Source organism: Conger conger, chromosome 1 (assembly GCF_963514075.1).
Source record: "Conger conger chromosome 1, fConCon1.1, whole genome shotgun sequence".
NCBI classification, from domain to species: domain Eukaryota; kingdom Metazoa; phylum Chordata; class Actinopteri; order Anguilliformes; family Congridae; genus Conger; species Conger conger.
The window spans coordinates 34,799,203-34,821,737 of record NC_083760.1 but is presented as its reverse complement, the minus strand read 5'-3'; the positions used below and the strand labels follow the sequence as shown (position 1 = coordinate 34,821,737).

Sequence of the window (22,535 nt, the reverse complement as noted above, 5' to 3'; positions counted from 1 at the left end):
TTTGGGACAGAATGAGAAAGCATGATGAGAGAGTGCAGGCTGCCGCTGTGAGTGTTGTTTTTTTGGGGGGAGGGCACCCTGCAGAGGAGAGCGGCTTGAGAATGAGGCAGAGCAGCTGCACCCACACACTGTCACTGCAGTGTGAGTCACTGTCATTAAGTCACTGTCATTAACCCCCCCCCCCCCAGCACCCACACACTGTCACTGCAGTGTGAGTCACTGTCATTAAGTCACTGTCATTAACCCCCCCCCCCCAGCACCCACACACTGTCACTGCAGTGTGAGTCACTGTCATTAAGTCACTGTCATTAACCCCCCTCCAGCACCCACACACTGTCACTGCAGTGAGCCGCTGCCACTGCAGAGATGCACATGCGCACACACTCACAAATGCACATGCACACACACGCACACACACTCACGCACACACGCGTACACACACGTGCACTGATAGACACAAGCTTGCAGACACACACACTCAGACACATGGCACGTACACACAAGCTTGCAGACACACACACTCACACACACACTCACGCACACACGCGTACACACACGTGCACTGATAGACACAAGCTCGCAGACACACACACACACACACACACTCATAGACACAAGCTCGCAGACACACACACTCAGACACATGGCACGCACACTCACACACACACGAATGTGCACACAAACACACAGGAACGTACAAATCAACTAATCACCGTAGTCTTTTGAAGCCTGCATGAATTGAAAGCCTGCATGAATTAGGGGACAATCTGCAAAAAAGAATCTGCAGTGCATAGCCACGGCACTCGCAAGCTAATCACCATCAACACCGTTTATCACTGCCAGACACCAGTGGTACATTATTAAAGGGTCACATTAACATATGTCCTTGTACATATACCACCCCCCCGCCACCCACCCCAGCTCAAAGAAATCCAATCATTGTAAACGGTCCTAATATCCAATATATACGACACCTAGTCCCAGTGTATGAATTACAGAACCGCACAATGATTGTCTTCACTTTTAATAGCGACAGGGAACAAATACCAACACAGCAAAAGCACTGAACGGCATTAGCAGGATCCTGCACATTGTCTGCACATGGTCATTCCTAGCACTTGAAACTGTACTTCTCTCTGAGGTCTTTTACCACACTTATCCCTGGTTATGGTGATGCATTCATTGTATGTCCCTCTGGATAAGAGTGTCTGCCAAATGACTGCAATGTAATGTAATGTTATGTCATTTTAAGGCAAGCTTCCACCATTGCAGAGTTAACCCGACCCTTTACAACTCAGCTCTCATTGAGATGAGCTCCGAGGTGCAAATCAGTGTTTTTCTGTTTTTCGCAGCGAGGGCAGGACCTCCCCTCCCCGGTCCTGATCGCGCTCGACCCCGCGGGATGAAATTCGCCGCCCGGTAATCCCGGAAACATCCGGAAACCGAGCGCACCGACTGAAGCCCGCTGACATTTAAAAACGCAGCCCCGCGCTCTGGCCCACGCTCGGTGGAAACGGAGGGGGGGGGCGGGGTCGGGATTGGCAGTGACGCACGGGCTGAGGTATTTTAAGCCACCGGTTGTGTAGACCGAGCGACGCTCTCCCGCTGCCCCGGAATGGCAGCCAGAACCGCCCGTCCAATTACCTCCCAGGTGTGCTTCCTGAGCGGGCGGGCCCCGAGACCGTATGCTTTCAGAATGCACACAGCATGAATTATACATTCACCCAGCAGGAGAGGGTCCATGCTACACGGTTTTATTTCTTTCTTTCTCTCCCACGCCCCCGTATCGTGCGTGCCCACTCTCACTCCTTCACTCTTCCCCCACCCCCTCTATTTTTTCTTTCTTTCCCTCTCCTTCTCCCCGTTTCACCCTCCTTCCATTTTTCTCACTCTCTCCCCATGTCCCCCACTCTCTCAGCATCACTCTCTCGCTGTACCTTTCTCTCGCTCTTATTTTAAAAACCAAGCACAGGCCACAGAGAGGAGGCCCGCGGGTCAGTGACTGCTGACCTGGTCTATCGCTGCTTTTCACGGTCTGCAGGAAACTGGAATGATGTTCCGCTGAAGAAACGTACCTCAAGAATGGCATAGTGTGACCGATATGGCAGCACGTTACTGCCGGGTCTGTTTTATTGATGCGAGAAGTGATCAGGAGAACTATCCTTGTATAATGAAACCAGTACTGTGCAAGGCGGGTGGGGGCGTTCTTGGAAAATGGGCCAAACCAGTCGTCGCAGACGAACAGGAAGGATGGCATCAGCGCAGTGGGGGTAGAGCTCCCGAAAAGAGACTAGCTGTGTTCAAAGCCGCATACTGACATACTATCCGTACTATCCGCCAGATTTTCAATGAAATGTAGTAGGAGTAGTATGCTAAGCATGTGGTTTCAAACACAGCCTCTGTCTCTTCCAGCACCATCTGCCTCTCTTGTCACACTTCACATTTCGAGTGAGCCGACACTCTTATCAAGAGCAACGGCGTACATTCTTTTGCATACAACCCAGTAATACAGCTATTCAGTACCTTGCTCAAGGGTACAATGTCAATGTGGGCGGCCTGTAGCGTAGTGGTTAACGTACATGACTGGGACCCGCAAGGTTGATGGTTCAATCCCCGGTGTAGCCACAATAAGATCCACACAGCCGTTGGGCCCTTGAGCAAGGCCCTTAACCCTGCATTGCTCCAGGGGAGGATTGTCTCCTGCTTAGTCTAATCAACTGAACATCGCTCTGGATAAGAGCTTTTGCCAAGTGCCATTAATGTAACTGTACAAGTGTACAACTTACAAGACCAGTTGCCTAACCTCCATACATATCCATGTAGGTGCAGCAATTATGTATAAAACAGCAGAGAACGTAACTGTAGTGATGGGAGAATTGGTGGAGCTACCATGTAGACCATCAGTGACTCATTGATTCATATTAGCCATGAAATTGTACAGTGGAGAACAAAGCCTTTAGTCATTCACATACGTATAACGATGAATGAGATCAATGACTGCAGTGCCCATCATGGGGTGCATGAAGTCTCCCTCTCCCAGAATTAGTACCAAGCACAACACTGAATATAAACCAACACCAGAGCATGCATTCATAATTTTAACATTAGGTGGGTGATCCTAGACATCATTATTGTGGTTGACACTCTTATCCAGAGTGACATATAACAAAGTGCAGAGTGCATACCCATCTTCATCGATCAATTGAAGCAATTGCATTTACAGTTAACTCGCCTCATCTGGTTTCTTTGGTCAAAATGCTGACTTTTGAGTGAAAGGACCAGGGTTAGCAACCGCTGGCTAGAATAAACTTTGATCACAACAGAACAATGATAACGCAAAAAGAATGACTCACGATTAACTGCTTCAGCCCCACGAAGCTCTGCTCCACAGAGCTGGCAGTCAGCACCTGCCTCTTCATGGCCGCCTGTTCACCCAGGAACCTCACCATCAGGTCCTTAACCGCGTCCCCCTGATAACACGAAACACAACACCGTAACCTTCTCAGCATCCTACATCATCACAGTGAAACCACATGGTTATGTTCGCTCTCAATGGTGAATGGACGGCATTTATATAGCGATGCCTCTCATTCACCCGTTCACACACACACACACACGCACTCACACACGCACTCACACACGCACTCACACTAACTCTCACACACACACACTCACACACACACACACTAACTCACACACACACTAACTCACACACATTGACACACACCAACCTTTTTGGTGTTTGCATGAGTCTGATTAGCAGTATATTATTACAGCGAGGAAACTACTGGCAGGTTACACTTGGGAGAAAATTGCCCTTGGATTTTGGCTGCAATCCGATCAGATTTGTCACTCTTATCTGTTGATCAGATTTACACTGCATATGTTGATAAACAGCTTTTCCCATCACCTGGACTGCTCATAACCAATTCAAATACAGGCACAGACCTGACCCAGACAAAATGCTGCACTTTCAGTTGAACCCATGAAACGCCAATTGTAATTGTTAACCAATTAACTACATGTTGTATTTTTAAGGCAGTTAGGCTACATGCAGATTGTAATTGTGAGCTGAATTCATTCTGATTCCTTTTTTGGGGTTGGCCGATAGGCTAAGCTTGACTGGGAACAGGTGGTTTGGTTCAAGCCCCAGTGTAGCCACAATAAAATCTTTGCAGCTGTTGAGCCCTTGAGCACGACCCATAGCTCCACATTGCTCCAACTGTAAGTCTCTTCTTCTTTTTTTTACATTACATGTTATTTGGTTGACGCTTTTATCCAAAGCGACTTACAGTTGATTAGACTAAGCAAGAGACAATCACTCCTTGGAGCAATGTGGGGTTAAACGCCTTGCTCAAGGGCCCAACAGCTGCACAGATTTTACCGTGGCTACACCAGGGATCGTACTACCGACCTTGCCGGCCCCAGTGATATACCGTAACCACTACACTACAGGTTGCCCCCTTTGAATAAAAACGCATCAGTTAAATAACTGTAAAGTACCGTAATATAGATAGTTTCCGAGAACCCGTTACCTGCAGGTTGTCGAACTTCAGCCCCGGCATGGAAAGACGCTCCCGCTCCACGAACACGGGGCTGTGCTGCTGGGTCGCCACGGAGATGAGCAGCTTCCTGGTGTCCTCGGACGGCAGCCAGGCGTCGTACCTCCTGTCCACCTCGCTCATGTTGAGCGCCGTGGCGAAGGGGTCGTCGCTGCCCGAGAACACGGCCTGCAGCTGGGAGAAGGGCGGGGCCGGCTCGGCGGAGGCCGGCTTGACGGGAGGAGACTCCGGGGGGGCGGACGCCAGGAAGAAGGTGGGCGTCCCGGGCTCCTGAGACACGGAGGCGGGCAGGGAGGAGACTGAGGAGGGCAGGGAGGACACGGAGGAGGAGGAGAGCTGGCGCTCGGGGCCCGGCGGGGACTCCGCGTTGGGGTTGCTAACAGATATGAAGGAGGAGGACGTGGTGAAGGAGTCGAAGAAGTCTGAGGCCGGGTTGACGTGCCCGTTGTCGGCGAAGAACTTGCTCAGACTGGGGCTCGGCTGACACACTAAGGGGGCCAGCTTGCTGGGGGTCTCAGAGCCGCTGTTGAAGCTTGGGGACTTGACTAGAGCCGGCTGGAATCCATCTGGTACCAGCACCTGGGTCTGGGTTTTCGGCTGGTTCCCTTGGCTGAAGATGGTGCACACCGGGATGGACTCCTCCTTGGGTGTCTCCTCCTTTTCTTCGGATACCATCTCCTGAGCGTCTGCACTGTCCTCGCTGGGGGAGCCCCCTAGTGGCTCGGAGGGCTCCGTTGGCGTTTCGGCTCCTGCCACTTCCTCTTTTGTTTCCTCCAGCTGCTCATCTAATGGAGATGGAGAAACGGCTAATGGCGTCTCCTCTGCTTCCACTTTAATTTCGGGAGTGGTCTCTGCCAACATCGGCACCTCTATTCCTTCTGTGTCTTCCGTTTCGGTTGACCCAAATTCTTCCCTCTCCTCAAACTGCTCCAGCAATGCCTCCAAATGGCCAACGTCGTCCTCGCTGTTGTTAGGCGAGTCAGAGATCATGACACTCTCCATCATCTGGTCGTTCAGCTTGTCCAACATGCTATCGGAAAGATTGTCCTCCTGTGGCGTAATGAAGACCTCACCGCCGAGGTCAATGCTCTCCTCTTGGAAGAGGATCTCTGGAGGCTGGGTTGGGGTCACCGTGGAAGGCAAGGGAGCCACAGTGTCTTCGATTTCTGTTTCTCCAATAATATCCAAAGTCATTGGTCTCGGGGTCTGCTCGTCACCGCTCGCCATTGGTCACAGAGCTGTCAAAAGTCAAACAATCTCCATTGTGTTAAGCAATCTCCATTGTGTTAAGCAATCATCTTGACTTTCTCAACAGACCCGTTACAGATCTGCTTTACTGAAGATAGCTAATCTTGCACGTAATCTGAAAGAATTTCATTTTATTTCCTGTGAAGGTCGTGACACAAAGCAATATAATAACTAGCTGGCTTAATATATTTTGATGGTCACACACGTCTTATAAACATTGTGTAAGAGTCAATACAGCCAATGGCGCTATTATAACAAATAACTTGTAATTAAATATTTAAGATATAATAAATTATACAGCTTAGGGTAGTTGCCTTGCTAACTTACTAGCTACCTATCAACAATTTAACTGCGAAATAGCTATACATATACAGGAATATTTAACGAAGATTTTTGCATTTATTATTAATCGTCTAAATCTTCAGCAACACCGATGTATGCAAATGAGTGGTTCTGCTCAGAAGCTCTTGAGACAAACAGGAATGCATTCCGTATTCAGTAATAAGCTAGCTAGCACAGTAACAGAAAACTATATTTCTTCTTAAAAGCGACACACCAGTTAAAATAAGAATACAAATGAAAAACCAAATATTTGCATTTAAAAGGAAAGCACGATGTTACCTGCGCAGCTAGCAAGCTAGCTTTCTCTTGTTTGAAAAGGTAAACACGTCCGGTTTGCCTAGTAAAGCGACAGCAGTAAAGGACAACTTGCACACGCGCACAACACACAGGAAGCGAATCAGACGGAAGCTCACGTGGATCAATCTGACCGCTTAAACGCTGGTATGTATTCCTGAAAGCATGTACGATATTTTACTTACGGCATCCTTTTGTTTTTGATTAGCCACTACGGACACTACTACGCTATGCATGAAAATATTTTCCAAGTTTCCGGCATATACAAGCAAACGAAATAACAATTCAAGTGTCACGTTCGATAAATGAAAGAACTAAATAAGCACAGTCTAGCTATTTGTCGCTGCATTTTTTCTTAAATATGGAAGACGATGCCCCTGTCATATATGGTCTCGAGTTCCAGGTATAGTACTACGTGGATAGCTTGCTTGGTAATTTGAAATGCTTTCGAGCTAAGAAATTCTTTGACGTTCCATGGACTGAGATGTGGGGAAGCAGAATAAGAATATTTTTTCGTTCATACATTTGGGATATTGCTATTCTACTAGACTGTCTTGCTGAAGCTTAGAGCTAGTGAGGTTACTTTGAAAATGATTCAAGAAACATCTTACTTTTATATTTAGTTCATATTTGTATTGTGGCGGAATAAAAATAATAATTTTGGGCGTGATATTGTAACTTCAATTTTGTTAGTATGTAACTATGTAACGTCACTCTGATCTTACTGGACACAGATTGAGTTTATAATAATGCACAGCTGTAAGAGTCGGTATTTGAGTTCAGCATGAACAAGTGCGGGGGAAAGCAGCCTGGCCACCGTGGGTGTTTGCATTCATCCCGACGGTCATTTCAGACATGACTGGTCCTCAGTGGAACGGATTAGTTCATGTTAGTTTTTTCATTACTTGTATGTATTATTTTCCAGAATAACAAGTCTGCATCTTCAAAGGCAGATTGATTGAGTTGACAGTACTTATTAATGAATTGTAATCTCTATCTTTTCTATTTTTTTGCTTGTAGAAATCCATCTGAAATTGACAATGCTGTCTGTATACAACTACACATTTACTGATGCCTATTTTAACCAAAGGCTCTTTACAACAGCATAAGTCAATTTTGGTTAGTTAACTAGGACTTGTTAACTAATTAAGCTTCACAGAGATTGGTATGATAAAGGATCTGAACAGGGAGTGATTTTAAACTTCTGCTCTCCTTTCTCAGGCTCGTGCACTAACAGCCCAGACAGCTGAGACAGATGCTATTCGATTTCTTGTGGGAACACAGTCCCTTAAGTTTGACAACCAGGTAAGAGTCCAAAGAAGGTTGGGCTTGGTTTGTATTCACCGTTCATATCTTTATTCTCATTCCATTGATTGTTTTTTTGTTTTTAATGTAATCACCACAGACCAAAATACAGTGGAATTCAGGACTGTACATTTACATGAAAAGGCCCAACATATAACCGTGACTCTTACAGATCAAACACCTCATTCTCTCTGACAAATGGGAAGGACATTTATTGTAACAAAATTAGTCACAATATTACTTGGTACTGTATGTCACTCCTGCTATTTATCATCTTCATTGTGATTTAACTAATTGCTTATATGATGGTTTACACCTCTTTTGCTGACTGCATCATTTGGATTGTAGTTTACAGAAGCACAGTGGGTTCCCTGGTGTCCTGGCTAAATTCCCAACCTGCCTCCCTGAACCTGCCACCTAATCATCCCCCTGATTTAATTGGCTAATCACTTGTTCTCTCACTCACTCTCTGCCTCAACTGATGTGTGGTGAGCATTCTGATGCAAAATGGCTGCTGTGCATCACCCAGGTGGGTGCTACACACTGGTGGTGGCAGCAATAACATAGCAAAGTTGCTCACTTTTGAAACCTATTTTTTTATTTATGTACACTACCGTTCAAAGGTTTGGGGTCATCTTGGCTTTTTCTGATTTAATATTTTATTTTCTCTGTTGTAATCAAAGAATTCATACATGGTCAAAGTGCAGACTCTTTTTTAAAGGGTATTTTTTATGCTCGCCATGTAGTAAAGCATCACCTTTTATATGTAGTCCCCCATTTCAATGTTTGAGACAAATTAATATAATGTAAAATAAAAGAGTAATGGTTTGTATTTGGTTGAATATTCTTTGCAGAGTGTGGATATCTTCTTTTCTGTTTGTCCTACAAGCAATGCTAAAACTCTTTGCATTTGAATAGATCTCTATGGGAATTGGGGGGTGGGCCTAGATTCAGCTGTAAATTATGCTGAAACGGTATGGAACACATTTGTTGGGTAAATGGTTTTAAGTCATCAAGGGTCTGAGGTATCAAATAAGTCTCAAACCACTGTGCGGCTGTCAGATATACAGTAGATACTACAATAATTGTTTCTCCTGAATATTTTTTCCATTGAGTTCAACATGAAAATTTGTCAGGAGAAGCAATTCTTGTAGTACAATATCTACTGTATATCTGGCAGCAGCATGATGGTTTGAGGCTCATTTGATACCTTGGATCCTTGATGACTTAAAGCCATTTATCTCACAAATGTGTTCCACACTAACATCATAATTCACTGCTGAATCTAGTCCCACCCCCAATTCCCATTGAAATCCATTGAATTGCAAGTCACCGTCGCGACTTTCGACAGATTATGACAGAAGGGGTCTGTGATGCTGGAGTTAAGGCCTTAAAATATAACACTCCGGAAATGGAAGAGGGTTGCCAGACTTGGCATCTATGTGAACAAGTTAATAGATTATTAACATTCTGTGAATGTTGAATGAGCTGACATCATTCATAGAAACGGACTGCTTGATTACATGCAAAGTATAGAAATATTTTAGTTGTTTTTTTTTTATGAGTAGAAGTGAATCTATCCTATGGTTTGGATCTTATGAATACATCACTGTGTCCGGGTCTGGGTTAGATCTATCAAAATGATTACAACAGAGCTTTGCACTGTTTATATACATAGGGGTTCATGGAGCCTCATTTCCCCCACTTGTCATGCGTGTTGTCAGGATAATCCTTCAGCCAATAGAATTTGTCTCATTCTGTTCCAGTTTGCTGTGTATATCTGGGGAGGGTGGCTTCTCTGTCGGCACAGCGCTAGCGAGACAGATTGAATAACAGTTGGCCATAAACTGACTGGGAAAATAATTATTGTTTCTAGAGGAAGAGGGTCTGTGTGTAAAAGTGCCGACAGCTTGTTGGTGGGAAAGGATCCCGCACTGAGCCCACCTCCTGAAACTATGACACACGTCACAAAAAAATATGGCTTGTCTGAAACGGTTGGTCAAGAAGTAGCCTGGCTCAACGGAATTCACCATTAGCCTTGGCTTTCAGATTCACCCCTCCTGTGTTACGCTGAGTTACCCCTGCACGGTCAAACAACACAAGGCTTAGATACTGCAGAGAGAGAAGCGTCAGAGCTGGCTGTAAGCTGACGTCCTGTAACAGGGTTCGTCTTAGGAGAGTGTAAATGTTGAAGTTCTGCAGTGCAGCCAGAGTGGCGGGATTCGTCTCATTATCAATTCCATCCAGGTACCTGCCTGAAAAGCAATTTATTGATACACAGCATGCAGTAATGCCCCACTAAATATTTTATTTAATAAGGGAGCTCTGCCTTGAATAATAATCGCTGAGACACTTTGGTTTGTCGCACAGAGGACTCGTTTGTGTTTTGGCCCAGCATCCTGTGAGTCGGCATCATGCCTGCATTCACCGCTGTTCCAAATATGGACCAGGTGCCTGTTACACAGACTGTATAAAAATATGGACCAGGTGCCTGTTACACAGACTGTATAAAAATATGGACCTAGTGTCTGTTACACTGACTGTAGAAAAACATGGACCAAGTGTCTGGTGCATAGACTCCATAAAAATATGGACCAAGTGCCTCGTGCATAGTCTGCAGAAAAATATTGACTAGGTACCTGTTATGTCACCCACTGACTATCCATGGGCTTGTGAAAAGCATTTTGAAGCCCAGGAAGCAAAGTTGACTGGCACAGTAGGAAAGCCATTTCGGCTCCTACACTAAGTGTGTGAGGGAGAGTGACGTAATCTGTCCCTGATTCGGGTCCTACTAATACAATAACATGACAATAACTACGAAAATCGGGGAGGCATTCGATGGCGTTCGATGAAGAAAAAACACCGATTGAAACTACATTTTCTCACAAAAATGATTTACTTTGTATTTTCACCACAACTGTACCATTGACTTACATTTAAAACAGTTGTGAATTACCTACACTGGAGTCAACCACAGTGCTGCTCGTGAGCACCGTCTCTCAGCATTACCAGGAATTGAGCTTCACAAAAGAAGCCTGGTTTTGGCCGCTTGGTTCCCATTTAAAGCCGCTCCCTGCGGTTAAAGTGATGGAAGAGTCTTGCGTTGCGGGAGACTTCCTGGCCCACGCCTGTGACCATGGCCTCTTCACCCCTCCAGTTAAGCCAGGTTTGACCCAGGCATCTGGGCCCCGCGGGAAGGAGAGAGAGCGACAGATCGGCTGAAATACGCCATCGCATCCTCGACGCCAGCCGAGATCTGGCAACCCCGATGCCCACCGTCCCTCTTCCCCCGAGGCGGTTACCCCCACGTCCCCCACCCTGCACATGATGGACACGGAGCGGGCATTCTGTCGCTTCTCTACGTGGCCCGTGACAGACCCCCTCTAATCCCCTCGCCCTTTGCACGGAGCTGCTAGTTTGTCCTCAGCAGACCTGCTTAGTGTCAGCCCCGGTGCTAAAAAGCCTGACAGGAATAGGGCTGAAAATGACGCCCGGCATCCCTGCCATCTTTAAACTTTCTTTTTTTTTTTTTTTTTGAGATAATTAAAATGGCAGAGAAGGAGGCCTAAGTGTCACTGCAGAGATGAGTCATTCTGCATCTCCAACATAAAGCCGCATGAATGGCATCCAGGGGTTTCTCCCATGGAACCAGTTCACTCGGGGTCCTATTACCAAGCTTCTTTTTTCGGCTCCAATTATCCTGTCCAGCCACTGGAATTTATTTGTATTGCTCTCCGCCATAAAATTATAACTTTGCGTAATCATTTTTGCTCGAGGTGGTCCCAACCCAAGGTTAATGGTTTCCCCTGACTTTCAGCCGAGTCTCTGGATGTCCACGAGTCTCTGGACGGCAGCGGCCTCTCGTAAAGCTAGTCCTGCGGTGAAGAGCGGGCAGCGTTATGACCAGGTGCAACCAATTAATATTCAAGGTGTCATTTCTCAAACAGCTCATTAAAACGCTTGTTTTACCCTTCCTCCCTGAGTGCACAGTTATTCTAAAGAGGAATGTCTTCCGATCGTTTCTGATGACACAGCACCAAGCAAACCAGGTAACGGCCTCCCACCCGGCTTCATTATGAACAACCCCCAGTCAAAAAGCCATTAACGGTAAAATAATTTAACTCATCCCATCAAGAGCAGTGTGTAGTTGTATTTGTTTCTTAGTTTTATTTATTTATTTTCCAGATGGGAAAGGGTTCCCCTGAACAAACGGCAAGTTTTTTTATACTCGGTAGGGTATTGACAGGCTGTTGCCTGTAAGTGATGTTGCACTTCCTTGGGAACATGAAAAACAGAGCTGCTGAGAGACAGTGTTGTGTATTTATTACTACTGTGCTAGTGCAGTGACTGTGTCTTAATATGGCAGATGTGCCTTCCTTTGGAGTATAAGTGTGGCATCATGAATCTGTCTTTGAATCATGATTATAATTATTCTAAATGTCTTTCATATCATTTAAATAAAGCTTTTTGCTTATTTTTAAGTCCTCGTCCAGCCCTTTTTAGTGTAAATGTTGTGACACCGCAACTGACTAATAAAACAGATTTGTAAAAATATAACGAAGTATTTTTCCGCTTCTTGATTTCCTGTATTATTGCATTATGGGCAATAACACGCTAATGTCAACTTGAGCATGAAATAAAAAATAAAAAAATAAAAAAAATAGCTTGCTTATTTCCCAATTAAACTTCTTTCACATTTACCCCTATGGTATTTATTTTTATTTATTTATTTATTTTAATAATTTATTTCAGATTTTTTCCCCTTTTTTCTCCCAATTTGGTAGCCAATTGTACCCCGTCTAATTCAATTATAGCTAGTATTAGATACACTGCCCACACCCCGTCCCTCGGCGGCCCTACGAGAGCGACACGCCTTCTTCAAGCCGTCTCGCCACATGTTGGCAACCGTGATTCCGAGACGCCCAAGGTGCTTTTTATTGTGCGGCGATCTACTAACCCTGCCAAGTCCCTCCCCCTGGAGCAGCGAGCCAATTATGCTGCTCCACGTGAGCCAGCCAAACTTGGCTTTTGGCAGGACCAAGAATCGAGCCCCAGTCCCCAGTGTGCAACTGCAGCGAACTGCAACCGCAAGTCTGCTGCATCTTAGCCTGTTGCGCCACCGCGGCCCCCCCTCCTATGGTATATATTTTGGTGAACAGACCTAGTTTGTAATCTTGTAAAGGCGAGAGGCTGACTGCAACCGCTAATGTAACGCCCCTCACGTTTTTGATGAAATCTTTCTGTAAAACTGATCTGTGATCTGTAATTGGTTCCTTTTTTCTCATTTCTAATCATCAGTATCTTTTTGAACATGGGTGTGACAGTTAAGGAAGCTTCATAAAAAGATCACATCTAACATCCAACACTCAATATCGCCCCAATAGTTTGTTTTATCCACATACCAGAGTTTATTTCCAGAGTAGCTTTTAGTAACTTTTTAGTAACACAATAGAATACAAATAAATAACAACACATTATTTCCGTCCAAATGTGGGAATACATTAGACTAAATCGGAAGAGCATCACCAGAGAAGATATGTGACAAAGTAGTAAGCATGACTACTTTATTTTGCATAACCTTAATATGTCCCAAAAATTATGGTGTCCTGAAATGGGTGACTACAGTGCAGTCTGTAAGTATTTGGACAGTGGTGCAATTTATTTTATTTTGGTGGCTCTGTACTCCAGCACATTGGATTTGAAATTAAACAATGAATATTAAGTTAAAGTGCAGACTCGTCTTTAATTTGAGGGTATATCGGGTGATCCATCTAGGAATGACATCCCTTTTTATACATAGTCCCTCCATTTTAGGGCACCAAAAGTAATTGGACAGTTGGTTTCTCCGCTGTTTTGATTAGTCAGGTTTATTCAATTGCTGCCTAGTGCAGGTATAAGAAAGCTTTCAGTATCTAGGCTATTGATGGCTTTTGGAGTCTGTTACTGGCATTTGTCAATATGAGGATCAGAGTTGTGCCAGTGATAGTCAAGGAAGCCATTATGAGGTGGAGAAATAAGAAAAACGGTCTGCGACATAGTCCTAACTGTTTGGAACATCATTAAGAAGATGATCAACTAAATCCCTCCAAATTCATTGAAAGGCAGTTCATCCTACAGCAAGACAATGATCCAAAACATACTACTGAAGCAACAAAGGTGTTTTACAAAGCTAAAAACTAGAATATTCTTGTTACTTTAAAGCTTGCAGTTGCACCTGCACTGTGGTAAAAAGTCTCTGGATATTCTCAAGCCTTTTGACATAGTGAGAACTCAGTATGTTACATGAGTATTTGTTTACCATAATCCTTGCACCACTATTTTACTGGATAATGTTGAAGACCATGTCATAGCTGAGTGGATTTCACAAATCATTAAAGGAATGTGTAACAATTTGTACGACAGGCTGAAAGGTGTCAGAACGCACTGGAGTGAGTGATCGCCTGACGTCTTTCTGTGCATTTCTTCTGACGTTCCGTCTTTTAAGCTTTTTATTTTGTTCTAAAAATGTATTAATAGGAGTGTACGGCTGGCCCTTGTTAGTGGTTGGGCTAGCATGTGTCATATAATAATTTTAATTCCTGTATTTCTTTCTGTTTTTAATTGTTTGAATAGCATAACGCAATTTGATCTTTTCATTTTCATTACAAACTTTAATTACACCAGGAATGTCCTAGAACTGTACTGTTGATCTATTGTCATAGCAAAGACATTTATTTTCTTTCTGAATGACAAATATTTGTTCTAATATGTATATGTATATATTTATAATTAAGCAAAACCTAAAAGTGTTTGTTTTAAACATGTAATGATTATTTCACCAACATCACTGAGTAGCCTTATGTATCTTGCTAAACTGCAGTGTTTCAAATGTATGCATGTACTGTATATGCAAGCTGCATTTAGTGCATTACTTATCTCCTAGCATATCTTCCTGGCTAATATCATCTGGTTGTGCTCAATATTAAAGCTACCGATAAATGCCGCGGTGGTGCAGGGTTAGACATTGGACCATGATGCAGGCATCAGTTTGATGCAGTTACACACCAGGGGTGGGGGGCGCTCCTTGCGGGGAGGATTGCCGCTTACAAAAATTCCCCCGGATGTGTTATTATTATTTTTATGCCTATGTAGATAGGTAGCCTGAAAGTCAAGCTCAGTAGCGAGGTGCATGGCTTACTGGGTTGCGACCCTTGGTTGACTTCAGAAAATGGCAAGATTTAGTAGCCATGCCCATTACACCACGCATCCCACCTGGTGACTGCGCCAATGTGGCATGTGAAGTTGATTCTGGAATATATGGCCCATAGAGTTGCACTGCATGCCGCACTTCTGTCTCTAGGTTCTAGCTGGGGTTGGGTCAGTTGGTTAGTGTGAAAATGCCACTTTGGGATTTATTTTCTGTATGTAGAGGACAGAAATACACCCACAGACCAGGAAAAACCTTTTTACAGAATAATTCAGCGTTTTGCAGTATACGCTGATGGGGGGAAACATTTTCCTGTTGAATGCCATAGCCCCTGTTGTCGACTCTATGGTCCATGCCAGTTTTCCTTTCAGTGTACTGCCAAGGCTGCATCCACCCCCCACCCAGCGCCCTTGGGCTAAACTCAGCCCCACTGAGGCAGCTTCAGCCAGACAGGGCAAGCGTCCGACCATATGCAGGTACCTGGCAAAGGGACCACATATGTTTGGAATGTTCCATTGGAAAGAAAAAAAAAGGGGGGGGGATCCCCATGAAATAAAGCAGGACTGCTGCTCAGTGAGACTTCCATCTATCCTTGTTGTAAGGGAGAGGGAGGCTGGAATGGGGAGGGAGGGGGGTCAGTTACTGAGAAACTAATAAACTGCATTTTGGAGTTAAGATGAGAGGGAAATGAAGGATGGCTTTAATCTATTTTTCTTTTTGTTTGACTTTTCCCCTCTCTTTAAGCGCGTTGTGATCCGCCTAACCACGTGAATCTAAACGCAAGTTCAAAAGGCACGTTTAATCAGAGCTTTTTAAGAAAAAAAAGAAGAAAAAAAAGCAAAGATGGCGAACAAAAACCGTATGAAGTGAAATCCAAAGTGATGTCGATATTAAAAAACGCTTTTTGCTCTGGTGTTTCGGCACCTGAAGCCGAGGCGGCTTTGAACCTGGCGTGAGATAAGGGGTGGCACTTCCATCCTCTCACCCCTGACACATCCTCTCTCTCTCTCTCTCCCTGCTTCTCCCCCCTCCCTCCCCTTCTCACAGATACACATCATCGACTTTGATGATGAAAACAACATCATCAATAAGAATGTCCTCCTGCACCAAGCCGGGGAGATATGGCACATCGGCACCAGTCCCGCTGATAAATGCGTGTTGACGACGTGCTACAACAAAAGTAAGTGCGTCTTCATTGCTTCGGACCTCCCTTTTCGTATGGAGTGATAATGCCCTTCATGTTCTCTCTGAGTGCCGTTCGCAAGTTCTTGACCCTCTCCAGAATGTTCTCCCATCCTGCCGCACAGCAGTCCCATGCTCGCTGATACAGCATAAGTGTCATGTCGCCTTTTGGCACTCCCCCCCCATTTGCCCCCACCGATGCCAAGAGGCAATTAAAAAGACTTCAGAAAACGTGGAGAAATTATTTGTGAAATGTCATTAATTTTGTTTATTTAGGCGTTTGCCTGGTTAATTTCGTGACAAGCCATGGCCGTGTCTCCTCCGTGCGTAATTTGGGGAGAAAAAGCTGGGAGAAGAAGCAAGGAGATGCATTCTCTTCCCCGTGGCTGATTGTATTGAGTCTGATGAATGATATGTCAGAGTCAAGAAAAGGAAGTTCCAAAAAGGAATGTAATTACCGTGACATTCAATCTAATGAAGCAGCTGAAGCCAGAGATATAGAGAGGCTGTGAATGTGCCCCAAAATTACCCACAATGCTCTGTGCCGCAGAGGGCCATTGACTATGCGTCCTTTGCCGGTGCACTCCAATGAGCTCTACAAATTCTTAGGCGGGTGGGGTTGGGGGTTTATAGGGGGAGTGAGCTCCCACAGCTTACTTCCCTAGTCAAGCCTGTCAGAAGGTGGCAGCATTGACAGTAGCCTCACAGTTTTTGACAGAGGAATTACCCACTTATAGTTTTGTTTGGATAAATTGCGTCAAAATGCGTTCATTAAAAATTGAGCAAAATACTTAGGTATCACTGAATTGTGGATTCCAGGCATGTTTTCATTCTTTTTTTGTACAAAACAATACCATATGTATTTTTCAGAACTGCGAATTGCCAGTCGCCTTCAATACCGATCCGTCTCTGACCAAATGTCAGGCCCGTACTGTGAATTCCAGGGCATTACTTTACTTTGCCCGTTTTGTTATATGGGGGTGGGTAGAGTTGGAACCCCTCTATCCCCTCCATACATTACGCACTTGATCAAATCACTATAGAAAAGCCTCATCCCACCTATAACTAAATTAAGAGCAATACAGTCCCCTCCAAAAGTATTGGAACAGTAAGGCCAATTCCTTAGTTTTTCTAATACACTGAATACATTTGGGTTGAGATAAAAAGATGAACACGAGACAAGAGTTCAGTATTTCAACTTTTATTTCCTAGTATTTACACCTAGATGTGTTAAACTACTTAGAACATAGCACCTTTGGTATCAGACCACCTGATGTTGGTGAGCAAAATATTGGAACAGAGAGTATTTAAGTAAATTAAAGTAAATAACAATATATTTGGTAGCATATCCATTGCTTGCAATAACTGCTTCAAGCCTGTGACCAATTGACATCATCATTCTTCTTTTGTGTTGCTTTTCCAGGTTTTTACTGCAGCCTGTTTCAATTGTTGTTTGTTTCAGGGGGTTTTTCCCTTTAATTTCCTCTTCAGAAGGCATGCTGAATTGAGTTAAGGTCTGGTTATTGACTTGGCCTTCTACTTTTTCCTCCCTAATGAAGTTTGTTGTGTTGGCAGTGTGTTTTGGGTCATTGTCTTGTTGCATGATGAAGTTCCACCCAATTAGTTTGGAAGCATTTCTCCATAAGTTGGTAGACATGTTGGCAGAATGTTTTTTTGACTTCTGAATTCATCCTGCTGCTACCATCATAAGTTACATCATCAAAAACATTTGTGAGCCCACTCCAGAAGCAGCCATGCAAGCGCAAGCCATGAAACTTCCTCCACCATGCTTCACAGATGAGCTTGTATGTTTTGGATCATGAGCAGATCCCCCAATTGGCCTTTCTATTACTTTGGTTGAGGTTAACCTTGGTCTCATCAGTCCATAAAACTTTGTTCCGGAACTTTTGTGGCTCATCTCTGTACTTCTTTGCAAATGGTAATCTTGCCTTCTGATTCTTATTCTGATGAGTGGTTTGCATCTTGTGGTATTGCTGCTCTCTTTGGTTGATTGAGACCTTCACCCCTGCCCTGTGGAGATTGTTTGTGATGTCACTCACTGATGTTTTGGGGTTCTTCTTCACAGTTGTCACAATGTTTCTGTCATCAACTGCTGTTGTTTCCCTTGGTCAACCTGTTCGATGTATGTTGCTCAGTACGCCAGTGGTTTCTAAATTTTTCAGGACATTCCAAGTTGTTCGACAAGCTATCCCCAATGCTTGTGCAATGATCAATTTCCCCTCTTTTCTAAGCTTCAAAATGGCTTGCTTTTCTCCCAAAGACAGCTCTGTGGTCTTTATGTTGGTTTAGCTTTTCTAACACAGAAATGCAGTCTTCACATGCAGTCTTCACAGGCAAAACCCAAGGCTAAAACCAAGAGTCGACATTTAGAACCATTTATTGTTTAACCAATCAATGTAACAGGACACATCTGGGCAACAAGAAACACCTGTCAGTCACGTTTCAATACTTTTCTTCACCTAATAAATGGGTGATCTGATACAAAAGGTGATATGTTCTAAGTTGTTTAACAAATCTCGATAGAAATACCAGGAAATGGGGTGTCTCGGTGGCGCAGCCTGTAGAGCACTGACCGCATGCTCACGTTGGCGGTTCGAACCGCGACGTTGGCGGTTCGAATCCGACCGTCCGACATTTGTCGCATGTCTTCCCCTCTCTCTTGCTCCCATTCTTCCTATCTCTCTATACTATATACTGTCCAATAAAGCTGAAAAAGGCCTAAAAAAATATATATATCTTTAGAAATACCAGGAAATAAAAGCTAAAATTCGGTTCTGTCATCTCATGTACATCTTTTGACCTCAAACTCAATTGTCTTCAGTGTATAGCAAAAACAATGGATTTAACCTTGCTGTTCCAATACTGTTGGAGGGGAGTGTACACATAATTATTTTAAGAATAAAGGGCAAAGTAATTCTCATATGACCAGCCATGGGAATGGAAAGCTTAGTCCCCGACCATCTGTATTTCCCTCTGTTGTGTTTGTTAGCGGGGAGGGGTGTGCTGTGGCTTGGGGGAGCTGAGACGGCAGGCTCCGATAGCTGGCCTCTAGGGGCAGTGCTCACCGCCGTCTCCGGGGAGGAACTCTGGCTTGTGTCAGCTCCAGTTTGCAAACCTGGAGTTGACGTGGAGACGGTTCTGAAAATCTGAAAACGGTCATGGGGAGTGGTGCATTCATCATCAGTACCTCCACTCACCTCTTACTCACTTACCCTAATCTGCTTCAGGGTTAAGCCCCCCCAACACACACACACACACACACACACACACACACACATACATGCATGCACACACACATGCATGCACACACACACACACATGCATGCACACACACACACATACACACATACACACACACACGCACACGCGCACACACACAATGCTTGCACCCACTTGCATATCTTCCTCATAAATATAATGTGAAAGATACAGTTCTTTGGACGATATAGGCAATTAAATTACCTGTGCTCTTGAGTCTTCCAAATAATCTCTGTTGTTTAAAATGTGCAGGTGCTAAAATGAGTGCCATTCCGCGAGAGATGGTAAAAACACGTTGTCTAGAATTGAAGAGTCTTTTACTGAAATGCAATAAATCCTAAATTTAATGAGACACAGGGGCTGTTTTTCTGTAATTGTTTCTTAATTTACCTGCGTGATCATATCCCATATTTTCTCGAGACGTGATATTTCTTTGTGGTCCTGCTTACATTGTAGCTCCTTAGCAGTTGACGTTAGTGAAACGCTGAGATCAGAGAGATGGTATATTTAATGCCGGTTAAATTTATGCATGGGGTTGCACAGCTGAACAGCAGCATATTGGCAGTCCTGGAACATAGCAGAGATTAACCTTGCTGTTTAATGCTCCAGATGCCGGTCCACTATCAAAGCAACAAGAGGCAGGACGTAATTATCACAATTCCAGCGAATTACGGCTAACGAATAATGGCAGGAGAACGCTGGAGTATCTTGTTGACTGCGGCTATTTTATGGCTTTTACTGCAGGGCAAGTTTTTACTGTTGTGCGCAATGCTTATGAACCCAGTGCGCTAACCCTGCTGTTGCACCCTGTGCCTCCCAGCCTCCGACTGTAAGGTGACGGGCTGTGCAGCCGTGTGGAGGATGCCTGCTGAATGGGAATCAGGCAGTCATGAATCCCCGGACGATTCATCAAACAGCCCACAGACTCTGGAGCTCCTCTGTCACCTTGACAACACAGCCCACGGCAACATGGCCTGGTACGATCCTTGCTATCGATTCAAACCGCCGCCCCCCCACCCCATTCCCCCCACCCCCTTCCCACACCAGCCCCACCACCCCTTCTCCATCCCTCCCTCCCTCTCCCTCCCGCCCTCTCTTTTCCTTCACCTGCAGTAGTGTCTGTATGAAGCTGGAATGTATTTGCCTGCATTTGTTTTTCCATAGGATGCTATTGTGTGACCTACTTACTGCAGAGCTTAGTCAGGCGTTAACCTCTTCTGGACCACAGGGATAATGCACCGCCAATTGGTTTACGGGGGAAATAAAGAAATGCTCCACAATGTTTCGTCACTTTGCAAGCAGTTGTTCGCAGGCCGCTTTACATCTCCTGGTTTCGGAGAGAACGTCTCTGCAGAGCTGGCAAACGGTGAAGAACCCCACATTTGCCAGTTTTCTAGACAAAATAAAATAGAAAATTATATAATGGAGAATAAAAAAATAAAAAAAGTACATTTCAATCAGGTTAGATTAGAGGAATGGGGTTCAAAGGTGTGGCTGTGATTAGCTATGCATGAATACATTGTGATATTTATCACAGAGGTTTGGGGAATGTGCAAACACCCCCACTCTTCATTTGGTCCTTGTGACAGACTCCGCCCCCCAGCTCTGGCAGGTACCACAGAAGCCTCTTTAAGACCCTTGTGCCTCGCATCTTTTCGGGTTGCGACTCCCTGTCCCCCCTTGAGAGGGGAAGGGCGGTGGTGTTTCTGGGCAGGTGTTAATTCGTAGCCCGTTACCGCCTTACACCGTCACAGACAGACCAGGTGTGGCCGGAAGCGCCGCTGTAACCCGTTTCGCCATCCCATCATAGAACGGGAGGGGGCGCGCAGTCGCGCCGCATACAGGAAGGCACACGTGTCTCTCGTCCTTCAGCGAGTAAGACGTTCCACTGTTCATTTCGGGTCCTTCAGTCACGCTCCTTCCCGATGCACCGCCTCATACCGCTGAATAGAGCCTCCATGTTCTGTCGAACACAATGGTGGATGTACCGTACGCTGCACTGAAGTGCTTGACGTGCACATCTGGTACTTGGGGGGAAAGCTGGAGAGCTCTTCAGAGCCCTGCAAGGCGGCAGGAAGCAACTCTTTGACAGGATGCGGCTGAGCCCCTTCCCAGAGCCTCCTCGTCCGCTCGCCGAAGGATGGGGGAGAGGAGAAAAGAAAGAGGATGCACTTCCTTTATCGTCTCTTCCTTTTTATTATTATTTCCCGTACGCCTCAGTTTCACGGCAGGCTAGAAGCCGTGTTTCAGAGCCCCGAAACCCAAGGTTGCCCGGACCTTCAAGGTGAAGCTGCAGGAAGGGCCCCGCCTTCCTTCTGCTCATGAACAATCGGTGGCGGTGGTTTTTCGGGTTTTCCAGATGCTTCCTGGTTGGGGAGAGAGAGGGTCCTGTGTTAGTCTGAGCCGACCGTGTCATAGTCAGTCAGCTCCATATTCTGAAGCCAAGTCCCAATAGTCGTAGTCGGGAGGGGAAATGTTCCTTTGAGCACTGTACACATTAAAGGTAATTTTGGTTGCTAATCAACGAAAATTACACACATGGTAAATAACTTTGATCGGTGTAGTTTATAACGTCTTGCACTAGCATCTTCGCTTAGCCTTCTGAGTCTTTGTTACTGTTGCAGTTGGCATAACGCTACTGTAATGACCAGTAGTTTATTTGGAAAAACTTTAGCTAACTATTCCTTTCGATATCTTAACTGACAAGTGAGCGATGAGTTTGTTTCATACTGCTGAGCTGGACATGGACTACAAAATTACTGATATCAAGAGCGCAGAAGAAGAATGAAATCCGGGAGGCGGAAGGTGAAGTGCTTTTCATGGGGATCTTCTCTCTCTCTTTCCTTTATGAGGAAAATAATTACATTCTATGGTACCATATCATTGTGTTTTTCTCATTGTAAGCTATTAGCATTTTATTAGCAACCAAAATGACTGAGTGGGTCTTTAAGCTAAAGTATGTGATACGTTTTTCCGATGACGGATATTGATCTTTATTAGTCAGACAGTAGTAGTATCCGGAAGAAACACATTATCCGTGCCAGCCTTAGTCCTGATGGTGAACAATGGAGACTAATGTCTGAAGAGATAGCACCTCTGTCTCCTCCAGAGCTGCAGAGGATGTGACCGAGGGCATG

The 22,535-nt window shown here is 44.8% G+C and overlaps 2 protein-coding genes across 4 annotated transcripts in view; one reads left to right on the top strand and one right to left on the bottom strand.

The window, feature by feature from the left end:
* The window catches only part of trappc12 (trafficking protein particle complex subunit 12), a 37,436-nt gene extending 30,862 nt beyond the window's left edge, over positions 1-6,574 (bottom strand). The window contains exons 1-3 of the mRNA XM_061233402.1: positions 6,432-6,574; positions 4,536-5,800; positions 3,354-3,470 (exon numbers count right to left, since the gene is read on the bottom strand). Coding sequence (XP_061089386.1) covers positions 3,354-3,470; positions 4,536-5,789 — 1,371 coding nt within the window. The 5' untranslated portion in view covers positions 5,790-5,800; positions 6,432-6,574. The remainder of the gene's footprint in view (positions 1-3,353; positions 3,471-4,535; positions 5,801-6,431) is intronic.
* eipr1 (EARP complex and GARP complex interacting protein 1) overlaps positions 6,527-22,535 on the top strand; it is a 38,889-nt gene continuing 22,880 nt past the window's right edge. The window contains exons 1-4 of one of the 3 annotated variants that reach the window (XM_061233429.1): positions 6,527-6,593; positions 7,668-7,751; positions 15,985-16,117; positions 20,219-20,375. In XM_061233429.1, coding sequence (XP_061089413.1) covers positions 20,260-20,375 — 116 coding nt within the window. In that variant the 5' untranslated portion in view covers positions 6,527-6,593; positions 7,668-7,751; positions 15,985-16,117; positions 20,219-20,259. The other 2 variants (XM_061233414.1, XM_061233419.1) reach the window with 2 other exon arrangements.